This window comes from Macrotis lagotis, chromosome 8, assembly GCF_037893015.1.
Source record: "Macrotis lagotis isolate mMagLag1 chromosome 8, bilby.v1.9.chrom.fasta, whole genome shotgun sequence".
In the NCBI taxonomy this organism is placed as follows: Eukaryota; Metazoa; Chordata; class Mammalia; order Peramelemorphia; family Peramelidae; genus Macrotis; species Macrotis lagotis.
In genome coordinates this window covers 44,320,023-44,346,420 of record NC_133665.1, presented here as the reverse complement: position 1 = coordinate 44,346,420, position 26,398 = coordinate 44,320,023, and the positions used below count along the sequence as shown (strand labels likewise).

Below are 26,398 nucleotides of genomic sequence, written 5' to 3'. Positions count from 1 at the left end.
AAAAGTCAAGAAGAATCCATATAAAGCAGGATATCAATGGTGAGTTTTAATACTAGGAATGAGACTTTTTAAAATTATATTTTATTATTTGTTATGTGGCAGGACATAAAAGACTCATATAGGTTTTTGTTTGTTTTTCTGTCAAAGGAAGAGGAGTCCAAACAAGAGTTTATTCTTTTGATAGGCAACGACTTGGGTATAAAAATGGACAACAATCTTGTTGTCCTGTCACAATTTTCATAATATTGGATACAGAGTTTGAAAAATGAAATGGGTAATTTAGGTTCTAAACATCAGATTCAGCTCCAGAAGAGTTGATGGAAATGATAGTAAATGGAGATTAAACAAGAATTACAGAAAAAACCCTAAGGAAAAATAAATTTTTCTGTTCTTTCCTCTTCATCTCTTTCCCTTTAAAGTAAGCTTCTTTTCATCCTTTCTGTTGAACAGATAAATAATTTTTTCTCTGTTTTTCTCTGTTACATAAGGAGATTGGGGTATGTCAAAGTATATTTAGGAAGGACTGGTACATTATTTTAACCTAATATTGAATTCACTATTGTTTTGTAAACTAATTCCATTCTATTTGAAGAAATTTTTGTTTGATATTTTATGGATAATATAAAAACTATTGATTAGAATGAGTTATTTTCATCATCTTGTATGTTTATACTATACTAGATATTTGCAAAATATTTATGTGAAAATTTATGTTTATAAATAATCATTAAGCATCTCCTAGTCTATCTCTATCTAACAAATTGAAATTTAGAAAATGACTATTGAATCTACTCTAGTATGAGGACAACCATTGTTTTAAAATTCCCAATAATTCTTAGATCTAGAAAGGCAATGATGACTTGGAATGTATCCATGTGTAAGCATGCATGCATACCTACGTGCATGTGTATGTGGGTGTGTTTCATAATGATAATTGAAAGTGAGGATGCTTTGAATGGACTTGTCAGGAGAAATGGACACTGTGCCAAATTTGGTGTGGATGAAGGAAAATTTATCCTTATGATTACAGGTTTAATAAAGTATTTTCAACAGTTAAAAGTTGTATTTGAATTCACTGTAATATAATAAGTTGATATCTTGTCTTCTTATCTGAAATCTTGTAGGTAAAAGATAGAGAACAAATGGAAAGACAAAATAAGACCTCTGTGACTATGTTCTTTCTTCATGGCCTTGCTGGCTACCCCATATTTTATTTTGTTTTCTTTCTGTTATGCCTTATCATGTACATTGTAATCCTGGTGGGCAACAGTTTTCTTATTACAATCAGCATTCTGGACTCTCGCCTCCACACTCCCATGTATTTTTTCCTCAGCAATCTCTCTTTTCTGGACATCTGCTACACATCTGCTTCAATTCCTTTGTTACTTGTGAACTTCCTCTCTGAGGAAAAATCTATTTCCTTTTTTGGATGTGGACTACAAATGTTCTTTTCCTTTGCCATGGGGGCCACAGAGTGTGTGCTCTTATCTGTAATGGCATTTGACCGGTATGTGGCCATTTGCAAACCTCTGAGATATCCAATCATCATGAATAAGAGCCTTTCTGTGAAGTTAGTGACCAGTTGCTGGATGGCAGGTGGGTTGGCTTCAATGATACACACTACTCTAACTATGCGGTTGTCTTTTTGTGGGAATGTCATTGATTATCTCACATGTGAGATCCTGGCTGTGTTGAAATTAGCCTGTGAAGATATATCCTTCAATGTGATAATAATGTCAATATCAAATATCTTTACAATAGTGATTCCAGTTGTATTCATACTTATCTCTTACTTTTTCATTCTTTTTACCATCCTGAGAATCAATTCTGTTGAGGGAAGGAAAAAAGCGTTTTCTACCTGTTCCTCTCATCTTACTGTAGTGATCATGTTTTATGGGACCATCCTCTTCATGTATATGAAACCGAAGTCCAAAGACTCTCATGCAACAGATGAACTGATTGCTCTCTTCTATGCTGTTGTCATTCCCATGCTCAATCCCATCATCTACAGTCTGAGGAATAAGGATGTGAAAGCAGCTGTGATAAAGCTCAGCAAAAAAATCTTCCGATAGAGAACATGAGAGACTGTAATGCACCAATCATATAAGCATTAAAGGTGAAAAAATTTAAAATCACCTACATTCATTATCAACTTTTCAAAGCCTGACTGTGTTCCCCCACTGATACTTTTCACCACAAACACCTGAATAAGGAACAATCATGGAAGGGACTAGAACAAAAGATCCACAATAAAAAAATTTTTTTTCTGTTCATAAAGATAAAGGATTTATGATTCAAACATAGTGGAACCCTTATAATGGAATCAAGAATTAGAAAGGTAGAAGCTGAAAAAAATGTTAGATAAAACGTCCTGACAATCAAAACTGTCCCCAAATAGAATGGGTTGCCTTGAGAAGTAATGAGTTTCTCCTCATTGAAAACCTCCAAGCTAATTTGAGACACCAATTATTGGGGGTGTTAGACATGTTAGAGTGGAAGTGCTTTTTGTATATGGGGTGGGCTAAATGATTTTGAAAGTAATAATAATGATGATAGAAAGCATTTATATATTATTAAAAAGTTTAATAAAAGTTTTTATACAGTTTGCTGTATTTGACTCTCATATCAACCCTGTAAGGAAGGTATGAAGAGTGCTAATTTTTAAAGATAAGGTTGAGAGATTAAATGACTTGCTAAGGGTCACACACTGAGCAAATGGTTAAGGAAAGATTCAAATTTAGGTTTTCAAGGCACTCTAGGTTCAACATTCTATCTACTTGCCTTTTAGAAATATTTCTATTCCTTGACAACACTTCATTTATACAATTTTCTTTTACATAAGCCCAAACAAGAACACTATACCTATTAGTTTGATCTCATATTTACTTTCTCTCTCTCTCGCTATATATTGCATATATAAAAACATACACGTGTATACATATCTGTAAATGTAAATACATTCATGTATATGTGTGTCTACGTGTATGAGTTTATAATTGATTTCCAATTTGGTTTCTTTTTCAGAAATACAAATTCTAATGAGTTTTCAAGATCAAGCTTATGTTCCATTTTTTTCCCCACCAGCATTGCCTCACCACTGCAGTTCAAAGATTATAGTACTTGATAATGTACTTCTTTGTAAAATCTTAATCAATTTCATACACATTCATTTTGCTTATCTGATTACATTTTAGATTTCTTTGGAGCATTCCATATCATATATGGATCTTGTATTCATTTTGGGGTTTAAGAATATAAATTTTACTCAATAAATATTTGTTGAAAACTAGGAGGCATTTAAAATTTGTTTGCCTGAATGGTTAAATTCACTGGGAAAAATACCTTGTTTGCTGGCTAAGTATATTTCATATTGAAAATTGCCATTATTGGGGTGGCTAGGTGGCACAGTGGATAGAGCACCGGTTCTGGAGTCAGGAGTATCTGAGTTCAAATCCGGCCTCAGACACTTTTATTAACTAGCTGTGTCGCCTTGGGCAAGCCACTTTGTCCCATTGCCTTGCAAACACCTAAAAAAAGAAAGAAAAAGAAAGAAAGAAAGAAAGAAAGAAAGAAAGAAAGAAAGAAAGAAAGAAAGAAAATTGCCATTATCTTTAGAAATAATTAATCTCGTTATCCTTATATCAATCATTAATAATATATATGCCTTTATAATAAGAACCTATAATTATTTATGTATAGTTTAACATTTGACAAAATACTTTCAAATCTCTATGACCTGAGTTCAAACCCTAGCTTAGTTATTACTACCTTTGTGACCTTGCCCAAGGCACAACTTTCTGAATACTATTCTTCCACTCTTTAAAGAAAGGATGGCGAATTAGAGGATTTTAGAGGTCCATTCTGAGTCTACCCCTATAATCCTATGAATCTAGGCCTTCATTTGATTCTTCTAACCATCCTTTATTGGCATTTATTATACTTATTTTTGGGAAGAGAAAATTGATGCTCAGAAGAGATGACTTTCCCCCAAATTATATTTTGTTATTGTTGTTCAGTTGTTTCAGTTATGTTCAATTCTTCATGACCCTCTTTGAGGTTTGTCTTGGTAAAAACAATGCAATGGTTTCCCATTTCTTTCTCTAACCCATTTTTCAGATGAGGAACTGAGGCAAATTGGGCTAAATGACTTGCCCAGAGTCATACAGTTAGTAAGTGTACAAGGCCAGATTTGAACTCATAATTATGAGTCTTTCTGACTCCAATATTCTCTCCACTGTGTCCCATAACTGTCCATGTTATATATACATCTTATGCAAATATTTTATGTATAATGTAAATATATATATATGTATGTTATGTATACATATATTTTAGCTATATTATTTGTAAAAGCAAAATATTAGAATGGGAGAGAAAAAAACAAATTGTGATTAATTGATTGAATTAGATAAATCATTAGAAATAATTCATCTCAAGAATTTTAAGAAGTATTGGAGGGAGGACCACTATAAACTGATCTACAATAAATAATAAAAGAACCAATTTGATGGTAATTTGTTAAAGTCAATAATAATTGCCAAAAGTTCCCATCACACAAAAAGTAGATGAAGTAAAAAAAAGTCAGAAAAACAAGAATGGTGACACCTCTGTTTCTCCAAAGTAATAAAATCAATATTCAGGTTTTTTTTGGGAAGGGACAGTATTTATTCAGATACATGGTCTTTCATTGTATTCATTTATATATTTGAATATTTGTACTTACCTTATAAGTTGAAAATAAAATAAATAATTTCATACTATGTCTTTTTAAATTATTGAGATTAAGAATGATTCGATTGGTGGCAATTACATTTCTAATACAGAATAAGCAAAAAATTAATAGAATCAAAAAAGGCTAAATTAGAAATATACATTAGAGATCATCTAGTGTAACATCATTTTACAGATGAAGGAACAAAACTCCACAAAGGGGAAATAATTTGTCCAAGGTAAAATAGCTCTTGTTCACCTGTTTCAGCAGTATCAGACTTTTCATTTGGTATTTTCTTGGCAAAGATAATAAAATACTTTACCATTTCCTTCTCTATCACAGCTATTAATATTTTTGTTTGCTTGCATTGCTTTCCAAGAAAATTTATCTTTTTTTGAAACATAATGCCAAAATTTTATTTTAAAGTTTTTTTTTAAATCAAGGGTAAGTTAAGAGTCATTCTGAAGTTCTATATAACTGCTCATTTCTTATACTTTGACCTGCACTTCGACTCCATATTTCTTTCCCTGGATGTCTATAGCATTTTCCATTACAAGACTTTTGGAATTGTCTTTGATCTCTATTGTTTAGAAGAACTGTCTATCATAGTTGATCATCAAATAATATTGCTATTACTGAGTACAATGTTCTCTTGGTTCTAATCATTTCACTCAGCATCATTTCTTACATTTTCCCCAGGTTATTCTTAAATCCACTTGTTCATCTTTTTTTTAATAGAACAATTCTATTACATTATGTGTTTATACAGCCATTTCTCAATTGATGGGAATACCCTCAGTTTCTAGTTCTTTACCACCATAAAATGAGCTTCCAGAAATTATTTTTTGTACATATAGGTCCTTTTCCTTTTTTTAATTATATCTTTGAAATATAGGCCTAGTTGAGGTGTTGCTGGAATAAGGTTATACATAGTTTCATAGTCCATTGGGCATAGATCCAAATTTCTCTCCAGAATGGTTGGATCATTTCACACCTCCACCCAAAGTACATTAGTGTCCTAGGTTTCCCTTTCAACAATGATCATTTTTCTTTTCTGTCATATTAGTCAATCTGATAGGTGTGGGGTGATACCTTAGAGATATCTTATTTTGTGTTTCTCTAAACAATAGTAATTTAGAGCTTTTTTCATATGATTATACATAGCTTTAAATTTTTCATCTGAAAATTGTGTATTCATCATATTCTTTGACCATTTATCAATTGAGAAATGACTTGTCTTATTATAAATTTGAATCTATCTTCTATTTTAGAAATGAGTCATTTATCAGAAACACTGGCTATAAAAATTATTTCTTCTAATCTTTTAAAATTGTATTTATTTATTTAAGTGACTTGCCCAAGGTCACACAGCTAGGCAATTATTAAGTGTCTGAGGCCAGATTTGAACTCAGGTACTCCTGACTCCAGGGCCTGTGCTCTATGCACTGCACCACCTAGCCACCCCCTCTTCTATTCTTGATTGCATTAGTTTTGTTGGTGCAAAAACATCTTAATTTAATGTAATCAAAATAATCAATTTTGCACTTCACAAAATTCTGTTTCTTGTATTGGTCATGAATTGTCTTCCTCTCTATAGATCTCTTCAGTAAACTCTTAATTCCTTATTCTCCTAATTTACTTATGGTATTGCCCTTTATGTCTAAATCATGCACTTACTTTGACCTTATCTTGGTATACAATGTGAGACAATTGGTCTATGCCTAGTTTCTGCCATACTATTTTCCAATTTTTGTCAAACATCAATTTTTGTCAAAGAGTGAATTCTTATCCCAGAAGCTGAAGGCTTTGAGTTTATTTACAGTACATTATTATAGTCATTTAGTACTGTTTCTTTTGTACCCAATCTATTCTGCTGATCTACCACTCTATTTCTTAGCTAATATCAGATAGTTTTGATGATTGTTGATTTAGTTTTTGATCTGGTGGGTTAGGTCACCTTTTTTTGTTATTTGTTTTGTTAATTCCCTCAACATCTTGACATTTATTTCTTCCAGATGAACTTTGTTATTTTATTTTCATGTTCTATAAAAGATTTTTTTGGAAGTTTGATTGGTATGACACTAAATAAGCAGATTAATTTAGATAGAATTGTCATTTTCATCATGTTAGTTCAAGTTACCTATGAGCAGTTGTTTAGATCCGACTTCATTTGTGAGAAAAGTATTTTGTCACTGTGTTCATAGTTTCTGGGTTTGTCCAGTAGGTTGATTACCAAATATCTTATATTACCTTCAGTAATTTTAAATGTAATTTTTCTTTATTTTGCTGTTAAGCTTTGGAGGAAATGTGTAGAAATGCCAATGAATATATGTGTTTATTAAAATCCTTTAACTTTTAAAATTGTAAATTAAGTAGATTTTTAGTTGATTCTCTAAAATTTTTTAAGCATGCCATTATATCATCTGCAAAGAGTAAGTTTTCTCTATTCATTGACTGTTCTAATACCTTCAATTTATTTTTTCTTTTCTTATTGTTGAAGCTAACCTTTCTGGTATATCATTGAATAATAGTGATGATAACAGACATCCTTACTATCTGATTTCTAACTCTTCATTACTCTCCAGAGTTATCAAAATGTCCTTGTATTCTTTTTAAAAATCTACTTACAAATGTTAATTTTATTTCCTTTAAATAGAATGGAATGTCTCTGATGGCAGGAGAATCTTTATTTTTGACACTGTATTTACCTAGGACAATGATTGATACATAGTAGGCCTTTAATAAATGCTTGATTGGTTAATTGGTAGATGAAGAGATTATTACAGTGCTTTTTACCTCTACTTAAGCTTATTAGTGAACTAACTTTTGTTTAGTGCTGAAATTCATGAAAGTCCAGTTTTTATAAGTCAATATTTTACCAGGACCTAATGAGTATATTAACCTCAAATTCTATATTTTATAGCAAATGGACCTCAGAAAGACAAAATCTATAAAAATAACAGTACTCAGAACCATCTTCTTCCATAGCCCCTAGAAATCTACACTAGTTTTTTAAGCATCTAGAAAGTAAAATTCTACTCAAAATTGTAATAGAAGGGAGACAATGTTGTAGTCATCAGGATAAGGCTTTATTTCAAACAAGTTTGAAAGATCAAGTTACTTCTGATGAATATGATGGCTAGCTGTGATATTCAAAAAGTTTGAGAAACACAATTTCTGGATGATTTCATCTTTTTATTAACAAGGTCAGCATGTTTATTAAAAGACAAGTAATGATTTGCTCATCTCTTTTAATACTCACAGAAGAGTAGATACTTCTGAGGATGACAATCAATACTGTTTGGTTAATAATTAATGAAAAAATGAATATTACAATGAGGATTTTGGCTATATTATCATGAAGGTCTTGGGATGTGTGATTTTGATTACACAAATCTTGGTCAAAAAAGACTTCTCAATTTCCTTATTGAATAAACAAAAAGAACAAGAAGGTACCCATCAGCCTATTTTTTAAAAATATTGTATCATATTTAATTAGATCTTGGCCAAGGTAAATCTTTAAGAGAGATTTCTTAACACTGAGTGATTTCTGGATGAGGAAGTGAAAAGGAGAAAAAATTTTGACTCTCATTTAATAATCATTTGCCATGATTCAAGACAACTGGTAAGGAAGAATGACAGGAACATCTTCATAGAGCAATAATGAGCAAAATATGTATAATGAGACATGTTTATGACCAATGTGGGAATTTGTTTTGTTTTTTCCTACAATTTTAACAATGCTTTTTCCAATTGTGGGAGGTGAGAGGGAAAGAGAATGAATTTTTGTTAAATGAAAAGGAAATCCATTAAATAATTGCTCCTGACACAAAATTTCTTATTTACTGGCCAGAATAAATGCATATATATATATATATATATATATATATATATATATGTATATACTAAACAGTCAACAAACTTACCATGCAAATTATTTGTGCTTTTTAATCCTATGTGATTATTTCTAATTTTTTAACTTTTAATTTTTAAATTTAAATTTGAAGACGATATGAAATATTTTATTGGACAAGAAACTGATCTGAAAATAAATCCAGAAGAGATAATTTTAAAATTATTAAACTACCTGAAAGCCATGATAAAAAGAGGATCTATATCATCTTTTAAAAACTTTTCAAGGAAAATTGTCCTGGCATTCTAAAACCAGTGTAAATTATAAATTCAAAGAAGCCACCAATTACCTCTATAGAGCTCTCAAAATAAAAACTGCCAGGAATATTATAGCCACATTTCAGAGCTTCCAGGTCAAGGAGAAAATATTGCAAGCAGCTAGAAAGAAAAAAATCAATTCTTGTGGAGTCACAGTCAGTATAACACAAGATTTAGAAGCTTCTATATCAAAAGATTGTAAGGTTTGGGCAGCTAGGCAGTGAGTGCAGTGGATATAGCACCAGCCCAGGAGTCAGGAGGACTTGAGTTCCAATTCAACATCAGATACATAATAATTAACTAACTGTGTTTTGGGCAAGTCACTTAGCCCCATTATCTTGCAAACAACCCCACCCCCCAAAAGATAGTAAGACTTAAAAATGATTTTCTGTAAGGCAACAGTGTTTATACATTATAACCAAGAATCAATTACCCAGCAACACTGAACATACTCCTGCAGGAGAAAAGATGATTATTCAAACTTTCTGATGAAAAGACAGACCAGAGCTGAACAGAAAATTTTATCTTCAAATGTGAGATTCAACTGAAGCATAACAAGATAAATGGGAAAAGCAAATCATAAGGGACTTAATGATGTTAAACTGCCTATGTTCTTTCATAGGAAGATGATACTGATAATTCATATGAACTTTGTCCTTTATTAGGAGTATATATAGACAAGGCACAGGTAGAAGCTGAAAATGAAGGGATAATAAATTATAAAGACAGAGTTAAGGGGTGAGAGTATAATGTACTGGGAGAAAGGGAAAGGAAAAGATAGAATGGATATGTTATTTCATATAAAAGAGGCAAGAAAAAATTTTTGCAGTGGAGTAAGGGGTAGTTGAGATGGAATGGGTTGGCCTTTCATCAAATTGGACTTGGAGAAAAGCAACTATGGAAATCTATTGTACTCTAGAAGAAAGTAGGAGGGGAAGGGAATAAGAGAAAAGGAGAGGAGGTGATAGAAGGAAGGGAATTCCGATTGTGTGTGGGAGGTAGTCAGATGTAAAAAAAAGGAGAGAGGCTGAAAGGAGAGAGAGAGAGAGAGAATAGAATAAATCAGGGTGGAAGGAATAGGATGGTGGGAAACACAGTTAGCAATAGTAGCTGTGGGAAAAATATTGAAACAAATTTCTGGTAAATATCTCATTTCTCAAACACAGAGAACCAAGTAAATTTATATAAAAAGAGCCATTCCCCAAATAATAATTGAGCGAAAGATTATTTGGGGAATGGCTCTTTTGAGGTTATCAATGTTATCTGACATTATTAAAATAGGTCCTAACTCACTATTGATTGGAGAAATGCCTATTAGAACAATTCTGAGATACTATTTTATGCCTATTGGATTGGTTAATAAGACAGAAAGAGAAAATGACAAATGTTGAAGAGGATGTAGAGAAAATGAGACATGAATGTACTATTGGAAGAATAGCAAAATGACTCAGTAATTCTGTACAGCAATTTGTAACTATGCTAAAAGGGCTATAAAACCATTTCTATCCTTTGATCTAGCAACCAGGTCTATATTCCAGAAGAGATGAACAAGAGAAAGGAAAAGTACCTATAAGGATATTAATAGTGCCTCTTTTCTGTTGTCAAGGAACTAGAAATTGAAGGAATGACAAACAATTGAGGAACAGCTGAACAAATTGTGGTTTTCAATTATTATGGAATAGTTATTCTGCTATAAGAAATGGTGATCAACTTCATGTACAGGACTCAGGTGAGGCATAGAGCGAGTTGATGAGAAGGGTAAATTATGAGGGACTTAATGATGATGAACTGCATGTATTCCTGCATGGGAAGGTGATACTGATAATACTCAAATGAACTTTCTTATTTAATAGCACAGATAGAAGGAACTTTTATAGATGAGGCCTGAGAGAGATGAATTTGAAGATATTATATATTTTAAAAATGGAGTCAATGGGTGAAAGGGAAATATACTGGGAGTAAGACAAAGGAGACGTAGAATAGGCTAAGATATTTCATGTAGCTTTTGAAATGGTATGGAAGGGGGAAGGTGAGGGGGAATGAGGGAGCCTTCATTCTCATCAGAAATGGCTCAGAGAGGAAACAGCATACATACTCAATAGGGTATAGACATCTAGAAGAAAAAGGAGAGAAAGGGGATGGGGGAAGGGAGGAGTGATGTGGGTGATAGAGGAGAGGGTAGATCACAGTTAGATCATGTAACACATTTTCTTTTTTACTTTTTTCAAGGTAGTGGGATTGAGTGGCCTGTCTGGGACCACAGGACTGGGTGGTTGCTGTGTCTCTGGGGTGGTATGAAGACTTGGGGCCTCTTGGCCCCAGGGCCGATGCTTTGTCCCCTGCACCACTTGGCTGGCCCACAGCACATTTTTGAAGAGGGACAGAGTGAAAGGAGAGAGAAAATATAATATGGAAGTGGGGAATGAATGAATGGAGGGAATTGCAAACAACAACAGCAACTGTGGAAAACTTCTATGGTGAACTTATGATAAAGAATATGATACACCTGAGACAGAGCGGATGATATCAGAACACAGACTAAAACACAATTTTTTTCTCTTCCTTTCACGTTTTTTCTTATGAGGTTTTATATTTTTGTGGGAGAGGGGGTATTATGTTCAGTCTTAAACAAGAATATTTTAGCAATGTGTAAATAAAGAAAATTTTAAAAAAAGAGGAACACTATCTAGTCAGGGATACAATTTGCAAACAATATGATTCTTCCATGAGAGAGGTATGCCATTTTGTTAAGATATCTTAATAAAAAGTCTTTTAATCACTCTGGACTAAAATAATATAATATAAAAGAAAAGAAAAGAAAGAAAGAAATGGTGATCAGGATGCTTTCAGTAAAACCTGGAAAGACTTACATGAGCTGATGCAATGGGAAATGTAGTTAATACAAAGTAACATCAATGTTATAGGATGATCAGATTCAGCCTACCCATGAGCAATTGACACTTGTAGATCTGAATTTATTTGTGTGAAAAGTGCTTTATCGCTGTTTTCATATAGGTTCTGAGACAACTTGGCAGTTGTCTACAATTATTTTAAATGGAATTCCTTTTTTTCATTTATTACTGCTGTGTCTTGTTAATAAATATATAGAAATGGTGATGATTTATGTAGGTTTATTTTATATCTTGCAAATTTGATAAAATTTTAATTGTTTCAAGTATTTTTAGATGACATTCTTTCTTTTTTTAAATTTAAATTTATGTATTTATATTTATCCATAGGCACATGTATATTTTTAAGTTACAAAATTTCTTTCCACATTCCCTTCCAACCCCACTACCTTCAGTGGTGAAGAATCAAGTTAGCATTGAGCATATGGATTTTGATAAACATGTTTACAGATTGATAATTTTCGATATGAGGAATTAGGAGTAAGGAAAGATTCATAAGAGATAATTTTTTGTACATAAGAGATAATCTCATCAGATTCTGAAGGGTTTTGTGTGTGTGTGTGTGTGTGTGTGTGTGTGTGTGTGTGTGTATGTGTGTGTGTGTGTGTATGTGTTTGCTTTGTTTTGTTTTTCTTCAACTGGATGGGGCTTTTAGATGATTTTCTAGAGTTCTCTAAGTATACCATCATATCATCTGTAAAGAATGAGAGTTTTGTTTCTTCATAACCTATTCTAATTCCTTCAATTTCATTTTCTTCTCATTGCTAAAGCTAACATTTCTATTACAATATTGAATAATAATGGTGATAACAGCTTTTAGTTTATTCCCATTACACAGAATGCTTGTTGATGATTTTAGATAGATATGGCTTATCATTTTAAGGAATGTTCCATTTATTCTTATGCTCTTTAGTGATTTTAATAGAAATGGATGCTATATTTTGGCTAAAGATTTTTCGGTAAGTATTGAAATACTATTGTTTCTATTAGGTTTGTTTCTCAACTGAACAATTATGCTGATAGTTATCTTAATATTGAGCCAAACCTGTATTTATGATATAAATTCCACTTTATCATAGCATAATATCCTTTTGATAACTTACTAAAATTGCTTTGCTAATACTTTATTTAAAATTTTTGGATCCATTTTCATGAGGAAAATTGGTCCATAATTTTATTTCTCTGTTTTAACTCTTCTTGGTTTAGCTATCAGCACTATATGGGTGTCATAAAAGGAATTTGACAGAACTCCTTCTTCATCTATTTTTTCAAGTAGTTTATATAGAATTGGAACTAATTTCTCCTTGAATGTTTGGTAGAATTCACTTGTGAATCCATTGGGCCCTGGAGATTTTTCTTAGGGACTTCATTGATGACTTCAGTTTCTTTTTTCTGAGATGGGGTTATTTAAGTATTTAATTTCCTCTTCTTTTAACCTGGGCAACTAATATTTTAATAATTATTCATCCATTTTACTTAAATGGCATACAGTTAGGTAAAAATAGCTCCTAATCATTACTTTAATTTCCTCTTTATTAGTGGTGAATTTGGCCTTTTCAGTTTTGATACTGGTAATTTCATTTTCTTCCTTCTTTTTCTAAAATCAGATTAACCAAAGATTTATCTATTTTATTTTTCTTCATAAAATGAACTCCTGTTTTTTATTTATTAGTTCAGTAGTTTTCTTACTTTTGAATTTATAAATTTCTCTTTTGATTTTCAAACTTTCTAATTTGGCATTTAATTTTTCATTTGTTCTTTCTCTAGCTTTTTTTTAGTTGCATACCCTATTCATTGTTCTCCTCTATTTTAGCATGAAAACATTTAGAGATATAAAATTTCTGCTAAAAATTGCTTTGACTGTATCACAAAAGTTTTGGTATGCTGTCTCCCTATTATCGTTGTTTTGGATGAAATTATTAATTATTTCTAAAATTTGTTGTTCGACCCACTCATTATTTAGAATTAAACTACTTGGTTTCCTTTTAATTTTAGGTCTATCTCTCCTGGCCATTTACTACACATGATTTTTATTTCATCATAATCTAAAAAGGATGCATTTAATAGTTCTGCCTTCTTCATTTGATTATGAAGTTTTCATGCCCCAATATATGGTCAATTTTTGTGTAGGTGCTGTGTAAAAGTAGTTATATTCCTTTCTATCCTCATTCAGTTTTCTCCAGAGGTCTATCATATCTACCTTTTCAAATATTCTATTCACCTCCTTAACTTTCTTGCTTTTTTATTGTTAGATTTATCTAATTCTGAGAAAGTTGAGATTCCCTCACCAGTACAGTTTTGCTGTCTATGTCTTCCTGTAATTCATTTAGCTTCCCCTCTAAGAATTTGAATGCTATTATATCTGTTGCATATTTGATTAGTATTGACATTATTTCATTGTCTATGTTATGTTTTAGAATGATGTACTTTCCTTCCTTATTCCTTTTAATGAGATCTGTTTTTGCATTTTTTTGTATGAGATAATGATTGTTACCCTTGCTTTTTTTTTACTTCAGCTGGAGCATAATTTATTCTGCTCCAGCTTTAACTTTTACTCCTTGTATACTTCTCTGCTTCAAATGTGTTTCTTTTCTTTTTTTTTTAGTTTTTTTGCAAGGCATTGGGGTTAAGTGGCTTGCCCAAGGCCACACAGCTAGACAATTATTAAGTGTCTGAGGCTGGATTTGAACTCAGCACTCCCGACTCCAGGGCCAGTGCTCTGCCCACTATGCCACCTAGCTGCCCCAAATGTGTTTCTTATAAACATCATATTGGAGGATATTGATTTTTAGTCCACTCTGCTATCTGCTTTAATGTTATGGGAGATTTCATCCCACTCACATTTGTATTTATAATTACTCTTTTTTGCTCTCCAGTTTATCTCCCTTGCATTTCTGCTTCCCCCCTCCTTTCACTCTATCTCTCCTCATCAGTGTTTTGTTTCTGGATAATGTCTGCCTCAATCTATCCCCCTTCTTTTTTCTAAAATTTCATTTTTTTTCACATTACTGCAATAGTCTTGTTATAAAAGTAAGCATAATGCCTCCTTCCCCCACAAAGTTAGAGAAACCTCAAAAAAATAAAGTGAGAGGAAATGAAAACAGTGTGCTTCTGTTTGTATTCAGATATCATCAGCTCTGTCTTTGGGATGGATTGCATTTTTTATCATAAATTCATCAGAAAAGTTACTTCAATATTTTTCTGACAGGTGTTATTACTAGCTGTATTTTCTTCCATCCTATTCTTCCTCACCCACATTTATTCTATTCTCTCTCCTTTCATCTTGTTCATCCTCAAAATTGTGTTGTACCTGATTACTCTCTTCCATGATCTTCCTTCTCTTCTATTACCTACACTCCCTACCCCTCTCCCTGTTCTCTTTCTCCCATCTCTTTTCTCTACTTTTCCCCTCTAACATAAAATAGATTTCCATACTCTATTGAGCGAGTGTGTTATTTCCTCTCTGAATCATTTCTGATGAGAATGAAGGCTCACTCATCTCCCCTCAACTTCCCCCCCTTTCACTCCATTGCAAATGTTTTTTTCTTTCCTCTTTTTACAAACAATATTTTAATCCATTCTACCTCTGCTTTACCTTTCTCCCAGTACATTCCTTTCTTGTCCATTAACTCCAGCTTTATAATGTAGTATACGTTCATATTCAGCTCTCTCCTGTGCCTTGTCTATACACATGCTCCTTCTAACTCCCTAACAAACGAGAAGGTTCATATGAGTTATCAGTGTCATCTTCCCATGTAGGAATACAAACATTTCAAAACATTAAGTCCCTCACAATTTGCTCTTCCCACCCACCCTCTATGTTTTTCCTATACTTGAAGTTCAAACTTTCTCTTCAGTTCTGATTGTTACAAAAGGAAAGTCTGAAAATTCGTTATTTCATTGAATGTTCAGTTTTGCTGGGTAGCTGATTTTTGGTTGTAATCTAAGCTCTTTTGCCTTCCAGAATATCATATTCAAGCCCTACTAGGGCTGCCAAATCCTGTGTAATCCTGACTGTAGTGCCATGATAATTTGAATTGTTTCTTTCTGACTGCTTATAATATTTTTTCCTTGAAACTGGAGTTCTGGAATTTGGTTATAATATTCTTAGAAATTTTTATTTTGGAATCTCTTTCAGGATGTGATCCTTCAATTTCTATTTTTCCCTGTGCTTCTAGTATATCATCTAGATGGTACAATGGATAGAGCCTGGCCTTGGAATCAGGAGTTCAGTAGTTCAAATACATGCTCTGACACTTACTAGCTATGTGACCTTAGGCAAGTTACTTAACTCTTATTACCTGGCCTCCAGGGTCATCTCCAGTTGTCCTGATTCATATCTGGCCATTGGACCCAGATGTCTCTGGATGAAAAAGTTAGGCTGGTGACTTAGTACAGCACAGTCCCACTCAAAAAAGTCCAATTCGTAAGTTTGTCATGGCATCACCTCCCTGATGTCATGGTCTTCTTTGAAAATGAAGGATAAAAACATTACTAGGATAGCAAGGAAATTTTGCCAGAGAATTTCTTGAAAAATGAAGTCTAAACTCTTTTCCTGGTTATGACTTTTAGGTAATCCAATAATTCTCTACTGGATCTGGTTTCCATGTCAGTTGTTTTTCCAATTAAATATTTCACATTTTTTTCTAGTTTTTCATTTGTTTGGTTTTATTTAATTGTTTCTTGATTTCTCACAACATCAACAGCTTTTCTTAGCTCCATTCTATATTTATTCAGATAGATTTTTATTTCCTTTTAGATCTGGCTAATTCTGCTTTTTAAGGCATTCTTCTCCTCGTTTATCTTTTGGACTGTGTTTTCCATTTGACCTAAACTAGTTTTTAATATGTTATTTTCTTTGGGTTTTTTTTTTAGGTCTTTTGAAAGGCAAATGGAGTTAAGTGGCTTGCCCAAGGCCACATAGCTAGGTAATTATTAAGTGTCTGAGGCCGGATTTGAACTCAGGTACTCCTGACTCCAGGGCTGGTGCTCTATCCACTTCACCACCTAGCCTCCCTGGTGTTTTTTTTTTGTATCTCCTTCACCTAGATGCTGGTTTCCTGATTTTCCTGCATCCCTCTCATTTTTCTTTCTAATTTTTCTTCTACCTTCCTTACTTGGTTTTCAAAAATCTTTTCTGAGCATTTTCATAGCCTGAGATCAATTCATGCTTTTCTTGGAGACTTTGGATACAGAAGCTTTGACTTTGTCATTTTCTGAGTTTGTATTTTGATTCTTCATTGGACCAAAGTAATTATCTATGGTCAGATTCATTTTCTTCTGTTGTTTACTCATTTCCCCAACCTATGACCTGATTTTAACTTTTTGTTAAGATTGGCTCTGCTTCCAGGGTAGAGGATGCACTTTCCTTGTGTTTTGATCTGTGGATGACCACAAGCACTATCCTCTGCTCTGAAACTATGAGGAGAGTGCTTGTTCCACCATGGCAGTCTGGGGACTGCAACCTGGATTTATGTATGGACAAAGCAACAAAGTCCTGCCCCAGGGAAAGCAGAGAGACCACTCCATTCTCCCCAAACCCCCTTACAGTCCATGGGCTGAGAACTCTGGAAGCAACTGCTGGTGACTCCATAGGCCTGCTTCTGGTTCCCAGGGCCAGGGCTACACTGAGGGTTGTGCTTAGGCCTGCACTGCCCTGGGTTCTGTGATCTCTGGTCTATCCTGATGAATCTTCCAAGTTTCCTTTGGTTATCCTTGGGCTTAGAGGTCTGGAAATTGCCCCTACTGTCATGGACCCAGGTACTCCCAGGGATCCAGATGCCCCATGGGATATTCCTGGATGTCTGAAGCTTGTTTGTTCCAGCAGGTGGTGTGGCCCGGGCTATGCTGAGACCCTTTCTAACCATTGTGAAAAAGACCCTTCTAGCAGATACTCCAAGTTGTCTTGGGACAGAAAACTGTTTCACTCAGTTTTTTGGTGTGTTTATTCACTCTAGAATTGGTTAGAGTCATAATTTAAAAGCATTTGGAGTGTTATGGGGAGAATTGCTGGCATTTCCTGCCTTCATTCCACCATCTGTCTCCCCCTTCTATCAGTCACCTTAACTTTTATTCGCCTTTCCCCTTTTCCATTTCTTTCTTCCCTTTTTTCTATAAGTCCCTCCTTCCCTTCTGTTCCTGCTTTTCCCTCCTAATGAAAAGACCAGATGAGTAAGATAAATTTCTAAACCTATTTGAGTGTATGTGTTATTCCCTTTTGGAGCCAAATATGATGAGAGTAAGACTCAAGTAGTTCTCATCCCCTCTCTTCTTTCCCTATACCATAATATATCCTTTGTTCATCTTGATGTGTTGCATTTTAGACCATTCTGCTTCCCCCTTATTCCATCTCACTGCAACCTTCCCCTTTTTAAAAAAAAATTCTTATTTTTAAAAACCATCCCATAAAAATTAACTTATTTCCATTTCTTCAATCTAAATATACTCCCTTTAATAGGATCACAATTCTCAAGAGTTATGAAAATCTTTCTTCCAGGAAGGGATATAATCTGTTTAATCTTGTTGAATTGCAATCATTTTCTTTTCTCCTGTTTACATTTTCACATATCTCTTGAGTCTCCTGTTTGAAGACCAAATTTTCTGTTTAGTTCTGGTATTTTCATTAGGAAATTTCCATCCCTTTCTCTGAAAGAGTATATACTCAACTTTGCTGGGTAGTTGATTCCTGGTTGTAATCCCATTTCCTTTATTTTCTGGAATAATATATTCCAGGACCTTCGATCCTTTAATATTGATGTAACTAGGTTCTGTGCAATCCTGACTGTGGCTCTTCAGTATTTAAATTGCTTCTTTCTGGCTGCTTGCAGGATTTTCTCCTTGATCTGATAATTCTAGAGTTCAGATATAATATTCCTCGCTCTTTTCATTTTGGGATCCCTGTCAGGAGGTGATTGGTAGATTCTTCCAATGACTATTTTGCCCTTTGGTTCCAGGATATCAGGGCAGTTTTCCTTGACAGCTTCCTGAAGAATGTTTTCCAGGGTCTATTTTTTTTATCATGGATTTCAGATGGTCTAGTAATTCTTAAATTATCTCTCCTGTATCTGTTTTTTTTTTTAGATCAGTTGTTTCACTAATAAGGTGCTTTATATTTTCTTCTAGTTTTTTCATTTTGTTTAACTGATGCTTAGTGTTTTGTGGAGTCATTGACTTCCACTAGTCCCAGTCTATTCTTCAAGGATTTACTTTCTTCATTTAGCTTTTTTACATCCTTTTCCATTTGGTCAATTTATTTTTCTTTTAATTTTTTAAAAATTTATTTGAGGCAATAGGTTTAAGTAACTTTCCCACTAGGTAATTATTAAGTGTCTGAGGTTGGATTTGAGCTCAAGTCTTCCTGACTCCAGGTCAGTTTGAGATATGAATCTGTGCTTAGTTTTTACTATACTATTTTCCAGTTTTGCCAACAATTTTTGTCAAATAGTGAGATCTTATCTCAGAAGTTGATTTCTTTGGGTTGGTCAAATAGTAGATTGCTGTAGTTATTTACTGCAGTTTCTTCTGAACCTACTCTAATCCACTGATTCATTACTCTATATCTTTTTTTTCACAAGTGAATTCTATTTTATTTATTTATTTATTTTTAATTATACAATTTTTCCCCTAATCTTGCTTCCCTCCTCAGATCCTGCACAGAAGGCAGTCTGATAGTCTTTACATCATTTCCATGCTATACATTGACCTAATTGAATGCATTGAGAGAGAAAGCATATTCTTAAAAAAAATAAAATATAAGAGAGAGCAAAATTATAAAATAAGATAATGTGTATTTTTTTAAATTAAAGGTAATAGTCTTTGGTCTTTGTTCAAGCTCCACAATTCTTTCTCTGGGTATAGATGGCATTCTACATTGTAGATACCCCAAAACTGTCAGTGATTGTTGCACTGATGAAACGAGCAAGTCTATTAAGATTGATCATCACCCCCATGTTGCTCTTAGGATATACAATGTTCTTCTGATCATCTCATTCAGCATCAGTTCATGCAAATCCCTCCAGGATTCTCTGAATTTCCATCATACACACACACACACACACACACACACACACACACACACACACACACACACACACATATATATATATATATATCACAATTTTTTCAGTCATTCCCCAATTGATGGATATTCACTCAATATCCAATTCTTTGCCACCACAAACAGAACTACTATGAATATTTTTGTACAAGTGATGTTTTTTATCCTTTTCTATGATCTCTTCATGGTATAGACCCAGTAGTGGTATTACTAGATCAAAGGGTATGCACGTTCTTATTGCCCTTTGAGTATAACTCCAAATTGCTCTCCAGAAAGGTTGGATGAGTTCCCAGCTCCACCAACAATGTGTCAGTGTCCCAGATTATCGACATCCCTTCCAACATTGATCATTGTCCTTTTTGGTCATATTGGGAAATCTGATAGGTGTGAGATGGTACCACAGAGCTGCCTTAATTTGCATTTCTCTAATCAATAATGATTTAGAGCAATTTTTCATATGACTATGGTTTACTTTGATTTCCTCAACTGCAAATTACCTTTGCATATCCTTTGAACATTTGTCAATTGGGGAATGGCTTGTTTTTTTTAAATAAATTTGACTCAGTTCTCTATATATTTTAGAAATGAGTCCTTTGTCAGGAATACTAGTTGTAAAAATTGTTTCCCAATTTACTACATTTCTTTTGATCTTGGTTACAGTTGCTTTGTCTGTGCAAAACCTTTTTAATTTTATAAAAAAATATTTATTTATTTTAAATTTTACAATTCCCCCCCAATTTTGCTTCCCCCCCACAGAAGGCAGTCTGTTAGTCTTTATATTGTTTCCATGGTTTACATTGATGTAGTTGTATGTGATGAGAGAGAAATCATATCCTTATGGGAAAAAAGCAAAGTATAAGAGATAGCAAAATTACATAATAAATTAACGATTTTTTAAAAAATTAAAGGTAATAGTCTTTGATCTTTGTTTAAACTCCACAATTGTTCTCTGGATACAGATGGTATTATCCATCACAGATATCCAAGAATTGTGCCTTATTGATTCACTGATGGAATGAGCAAGTCCATTAAGGTTGATCATCACCACTATGTTGCTGTTAGGGTGTACAATGTTATTTTGGTTCTGCTCATCTCATTCAGCATCAATTCATGCAAAACAGACTTCCCTGAATTCCCATCCCTCCTGATTTTAAAAGAACAATAGTGTTCCATCACAAACATATACCAGTTTATTAAACCATTCCCTAATTGATGGACATTCCCTAAATTACCAATTCTTCACCAACCCAAAGAGGACTGCTATGAATATTTTTGTACAAGTGATGTTTTTACCCTTTTTCATCATCTCTTTAGGGTATAGACCCAAGAGTGGGATTGCTGCATCAAAGGGTATGCACATTTTTGTTGCCCTTTGGGCATAGTTCCCAATTGCTCTCTAGAAAGGATGGATGAGTTCACAGCTCCACCAACAATTTATTATTAATGTCCCAGATTTTCCACATCCCTACCAACAGAGATGCTTTAATGTGCATTTCTCTAATAAGTAGTTATTTAGAGCAATTTTTCATATGAGTTTGGATTGCATTGATTTCTTCATCTGTAAATTACCTTTGCATATCCTTTGACCATTTGTCAATTGGGGAATGCCTTGGTTTTTTTAAAATTTGCCTCAGTTCTCTGTATATTTTAGAAATGAGGCATTTGTCAGAAATACTAGCTCTAAAAATTGTTTTCCAATTTACTACATTTCTTTTGACCTGATTACAATAGTTTTGTCTGTGTAAAAGCTTTTTAATTTAATGTTATCAAAATTATCTAGTTTGTTTTTAATGATGTTCTCCAGCTCTTCCTTGGTCATAAACTGCTTCCCTTTAAATACATCTGACAGGTATACTACTCCTTGATCTTCTAGTTTGCTTTTAATATTTTGTCTATGTCTAAATCTTGTATCCATTTTGATTTTATCTTGGTATAAGGTGTGAGGTGTTATTCAAATGCAAATTTCTCCCATACTTCCAATTTTCCCAACAGTTTTTATTGAAGAGAGAGTTTTTATCTCAAAAGCTGGACTTTTGGGGGGGGGTCTATCAAACAACAAATTACTATAATCATTCCCTACTATTGCACCTAGTCTATTCCACTGAAACACCAGTCTATTTCTTAGTCAGTACCAGACAGTTTTGATGACAGATGCTTTATAATATAATTTTAGATCTGGTAAGGCTAAGCTACCTTCTTTTGCACTTTTTTTCATTGAATCTCTGGAAATTCTTGACTTTTTTTTTCTCCATATGAATTTAACTACAATATTTTCTAACTCATTAATGTACTTTTTGGTATTTTGATTGGTAGGGTACTAAACAACAAGTTTAGTTTTGTAGAATTGTCATTTTTCTAATATTTGCTTGATCTATCCATGAGCAGTTGTTTTTGCCCAGGTATTTAAATTTGATTCTATTTGTGTGAGAAGTGTTTTGAAATTGTTTTCAAAAAGTTTTTGAATCTGCCTTGGCAGGTAGACTTTCAGGTATTTTATATTGTCTGCAGAGGCTTTGAATGGGATTTCTCTTTCTAGTTCTTTCTGCTGTATCTTTCTAGTCATATTTAGAAATGTTGAAGATTTATGAGGGTTTATTTTATATCCTGTGACTTTGCTAAAGTTGCTAATTATTTCTAGCAGATTTTAGAAGATTTTTTGGGATTCTCTAGGTATACAATCATGTCATTTGTAAAGAGTGGGGGTTTTGTCTCTTCCTTCCCAATTAGAATTCCTTCAATTTCTTTTTCTTCTCATTGCCGAAGCTAACATTTCTAATACAATATTGAATAGTAGTGATGATGATAATGGACATCCTTGCTTCTTCCCTGATCTTATCAAGAATGCCTCTAGCCTATCCCCCATTGCATATAGTGCTTGTTGATGGTTTCAGATAGATACTGCTTATTATTCTAAGGATAAATCAATTTATTCCTACACTCTCTAGTGTTTTTATTAGGAATGAATGCTGTATTTTTCAAAATGTCCATCCTTTCCCCTGGAAGAGAAGCCACAGCTTTGCTGGATAGTGGATTCTTGCCTGTATTCTAAGCTCCCTTGTTCTTAGGAATATCTCATTCCAAGCCCTTTGATTCCTTAATGTTGATGCAGCCAGTTCCTGGCTAATCCTTACTGTGGCTCCTTGGTATTTAAATTGTTCCTTTCTGGCTGCTTGCAGTATTTTCTTTTATCTGATTGTTCTGAAATTTTGCCTCAACATTCCTTGGTGTTTCATTTTAGGATCTCTTTCAGGAGGGGATAGATGTATTTTTTCACTATTTTGCCCTCTGGTTCCATGTGATCAGGGCAACTTTTCATCACTAAATCCTGTAATATTATGTACAGGATTTTTCTCTTCTATGTTTTCAGGAAGATCTATAATTCTCATGTTGTCCCTTCTCAATTTATTCTTGAGGTTTCTGGTTTTGCTGATGAGGTATTTTCTTCTATTATTTTTTTTTATCTTTTGGTTTTTTTAACAGAATATTGTCTTATGAAGTCATTAGTTTCCACAGATTCCATTCTTTTTTTTTAGAGAAGAATTTTCTTCATTTATCTTTTGGCACTCCTTTTCCAATTGGTCAATTCTATTTTTGAAGGAGTTTTCCATTTGCCGAATTGAGGATTTCTTTTTGGATTTGTGCAATTGAAGATCTAAGAGAATTATTCTCATTTTGTATTTGTCCAATGATATTTTCCAAGGATTTGTTTTCTTGTTGTAAGATGTTGATTTTTCTCTTGAGTTTCTTTTCCCAATTTTTCCACTTGGTTTTTAAACTCCTTCCTGATTTCTTCAAGGAAGACTTTCTGGGCTTGAGACCAATTCATATTCTCCTAAGAAATGCAAGATCTCTCTGGGATAGAATCTATTTCTTCTAAGTATTTCTCTATGGGTCCTCCTTTTATTCTGGCCTTTCTTCATTTTTCCTAGGATCTTGTGTTGGAAGAGGGGACTGGCTCTCTGAGGTTTGCTTTCAAAACCCTAGGGGCTTTGTTCACTTGGCTTACTAACTCCAAAGGCCCACCAGTAGGGGGTCCAAGTTGCTTTCACTTTAGTGTTTGAGGCTCACAGCAGCAGGGTCTGAGTTGACCTTGAACAATGGGGTGGGCCCTGGGGAGAGGGAGTTAATCTCCCTTTCAGCTGAGTGAGCTCTGTTGCCTACATCTGAGCCTGGGGGGGCAGGGCGGTCATTTACCATTTGTTCTCAGAAGAATGCTCTGCAAAGAGTCTGGAGCTCAGGCCATCAGCCCCAGGTCAATTTCCAGGTGTGTTCTGCAACTCTATGTTGGAACTCACCCTTCAGTGGACTGGGGTTCACCAGAGATCCTCTTCCCCGCCCCAGTCAAAGATTCTGCAGCTAAAGTTGGTCCTTGGAACCACCACTCATCAAAGCCTCTGCAGCTAAGGCCGTTCCACTGTCTTACCCCACTGCTGTCCCTGTGCTGGCCCTCTGGTCTCTGCTCCTGGTTCACCCACAGTCCCCTGGGACAGACCTTGTTGGTAGGTGTTCTTCTCCTAGCTTCACTTTCTGAGTTTTGTCGATTGAATTTCTGTTAAGAGGTAACTTTCATATTATTATTTTTCTTTATTTATTTTTTAGGTTTCTGCAAGGCTAATGGGGTTAAGCGGCTCACCCAAGGTCACACAGCTAGGTAATTATTAAGTGTCTGAGGCCAGATTTGAACTCAGGTACTCCTGTCTCCAGGGCTGGTGCTCTATCCACTGTGCCACCTAGCTGCCCTTCTTTCATGTTATTTTTGAGGGGGAACCAGGACCACTTAGAACAGTGCCTGTCTTCTCTTCTCCATCTTGGCCAGAAGCTACTATTTATTATTTTAAGAATAGTTCCATTTATTCCTAAACTTTCTAGTGTTTTTTAAAATAAGAATGTATGTTATACTTTATCAAAAGTTTGTTCAGCATCTGTTAAGATAATCACATGATTTCTCTTGGTTTTGCTATCAATATGTTTAATTATGTTGAGTGTTTTCCTAAAGTTGAACCATCCCTGCCTGCCTGGTATAAATCCAACATGATCATGGTGTATTAGCCTAGTAATAAATTGCTGTATTCTCACTGTTAACATTTTATTTAAGATTTTTAAATCAATATTCATTAGGGAGATTGGTCTCTAATTTTCTTTGTCTGTTTGGATTCTTCTTGCCTTAGGTATCAGCACAATGTTGGTGTCATAAAATAAATTTGACAGAACTCCTTTCTCCCCTATTTTTAAAAATAGATTACATAGAATAAGAATTAATTGTTCCTTAAGTGTTTGATAGAATTCACTTGTAAATCCATCTGGTCCTGGAGACTTTTTATTAGGGTGTTGATGGTTTCTTCAATTTCTTTTTCTGAAATGGGGTTGTTATTTCCTCTTCTGTTAATCTGAGTAGTCTGTACTTTTATAAATATTCATCTGTTTCACTCAAGTTATTCAACTTATTGGCATACAGTTTGGGAAAGTAGCACTGAATTATCTCTTTAATTTCTTCGTCATTGGTGGTTAGTTCACCCTTTTCATTTGTGATACTGGTAATTTGGTTATCTTCTTTCTTTTTTAAAATCAATAAAAAGTTTGTCTATTTTATCGAGTTTTTCATAAAGCTAACTCTTATTTATGAGATCAATGATTTTCTTGTTTTTAATTTTATTAATCTCTCCCTTGATTTTCAGAATTTCTAATTTGGTATTTAATTGAGTATCTTTAATTTGTTTTTTTCCCCTAGCTATTTTAGTTGCATATCCAATTCAGATCTCCCCTTTCTCTATTTTATTCATATAGGCATTTAGAAATACAAAGCTTCCCCTCAAAACTGTCTTGGCTGCATCCCATAAATTCTGGTATGATGTCTCATTATTTTCATTTTCTTGGATATAAATATTGATTATTTCTATTATTTGCTGTTTGGTTCACTCATTATTTAAGATAAACTATTTAATTAATTTCCAATTAGTTTTTGGTTTATCTTTCCCTGACCCTTTATTACAATGTAATTTTTATTGCATCATGTTCTGAGAAGTGTGCATTTATTATTTCTTCCTTTCTGCATTTGATTATAAGGTTTTTGTGCCCTAGGATACATTCAATTTTGGTAAAAGTGCAATGTACTGCCGAAAAAAGGCATATTCTTTTCTATCCCCATTAAATTTTCTCCAGAGGTCTCTCATATATAAGTTTTCTAAGATTTCATTCACCTTCTTAGCTTCCTTTTTGTTTATTTTGTTGTTAGATTTATCTAGTTCTGAGAGGGGGAGCTGGAGGTCCCATTATTAGTTTTGCTGTATATGTCTCCTTATAATTCACTCAGCTTTTCCTCTAGGAATTTGGTTGCTATGCCACTAGCTGCATACATATTTAGTAATGATATAGCTTCATTACCAATGGTTCCTTTTAAGAAAATGTAGTTTCCTTCCTTATCTCTTTTAATGAGATTGATTTTTGCTTTTACTTTGCCTGAGATTAGGATCACTACCCTGGATTTTTTTTTATTTCAGCTGAGGCATAATATATTTTGCTCTAAAATTTTTTTTTACTTTTTCAGATTTTTTC

The 26,398-nt window shown here is 33.7% G+C and overlaps 1 protein-coding gene across 1 annotated transcript; it reads left to right on the top strand.

Moving 5' to 3' along the window:
* The first annotated feature begins 1,142 nt into the window (after window positions 1-1,142).
* Window positions 1,143-8,524, top strand: LOC141494769 (olfactory receptor 13C4-like). Its single transcript, XM_074195963.1, has 2 exons — window positions 1,143-2,039; window positions 8,489-8,524. Exons 1-2 carry the CDS (start codon window positions 1,143-1,145, stop codon window positions 8,522-8,524), a joined length of 933 nt encoding a protein of 310 aa, XP_074052064.1.
* The last annotated feature ends 17,874 nt before the right edge of the window (window positions 8,525-26,398 follow it).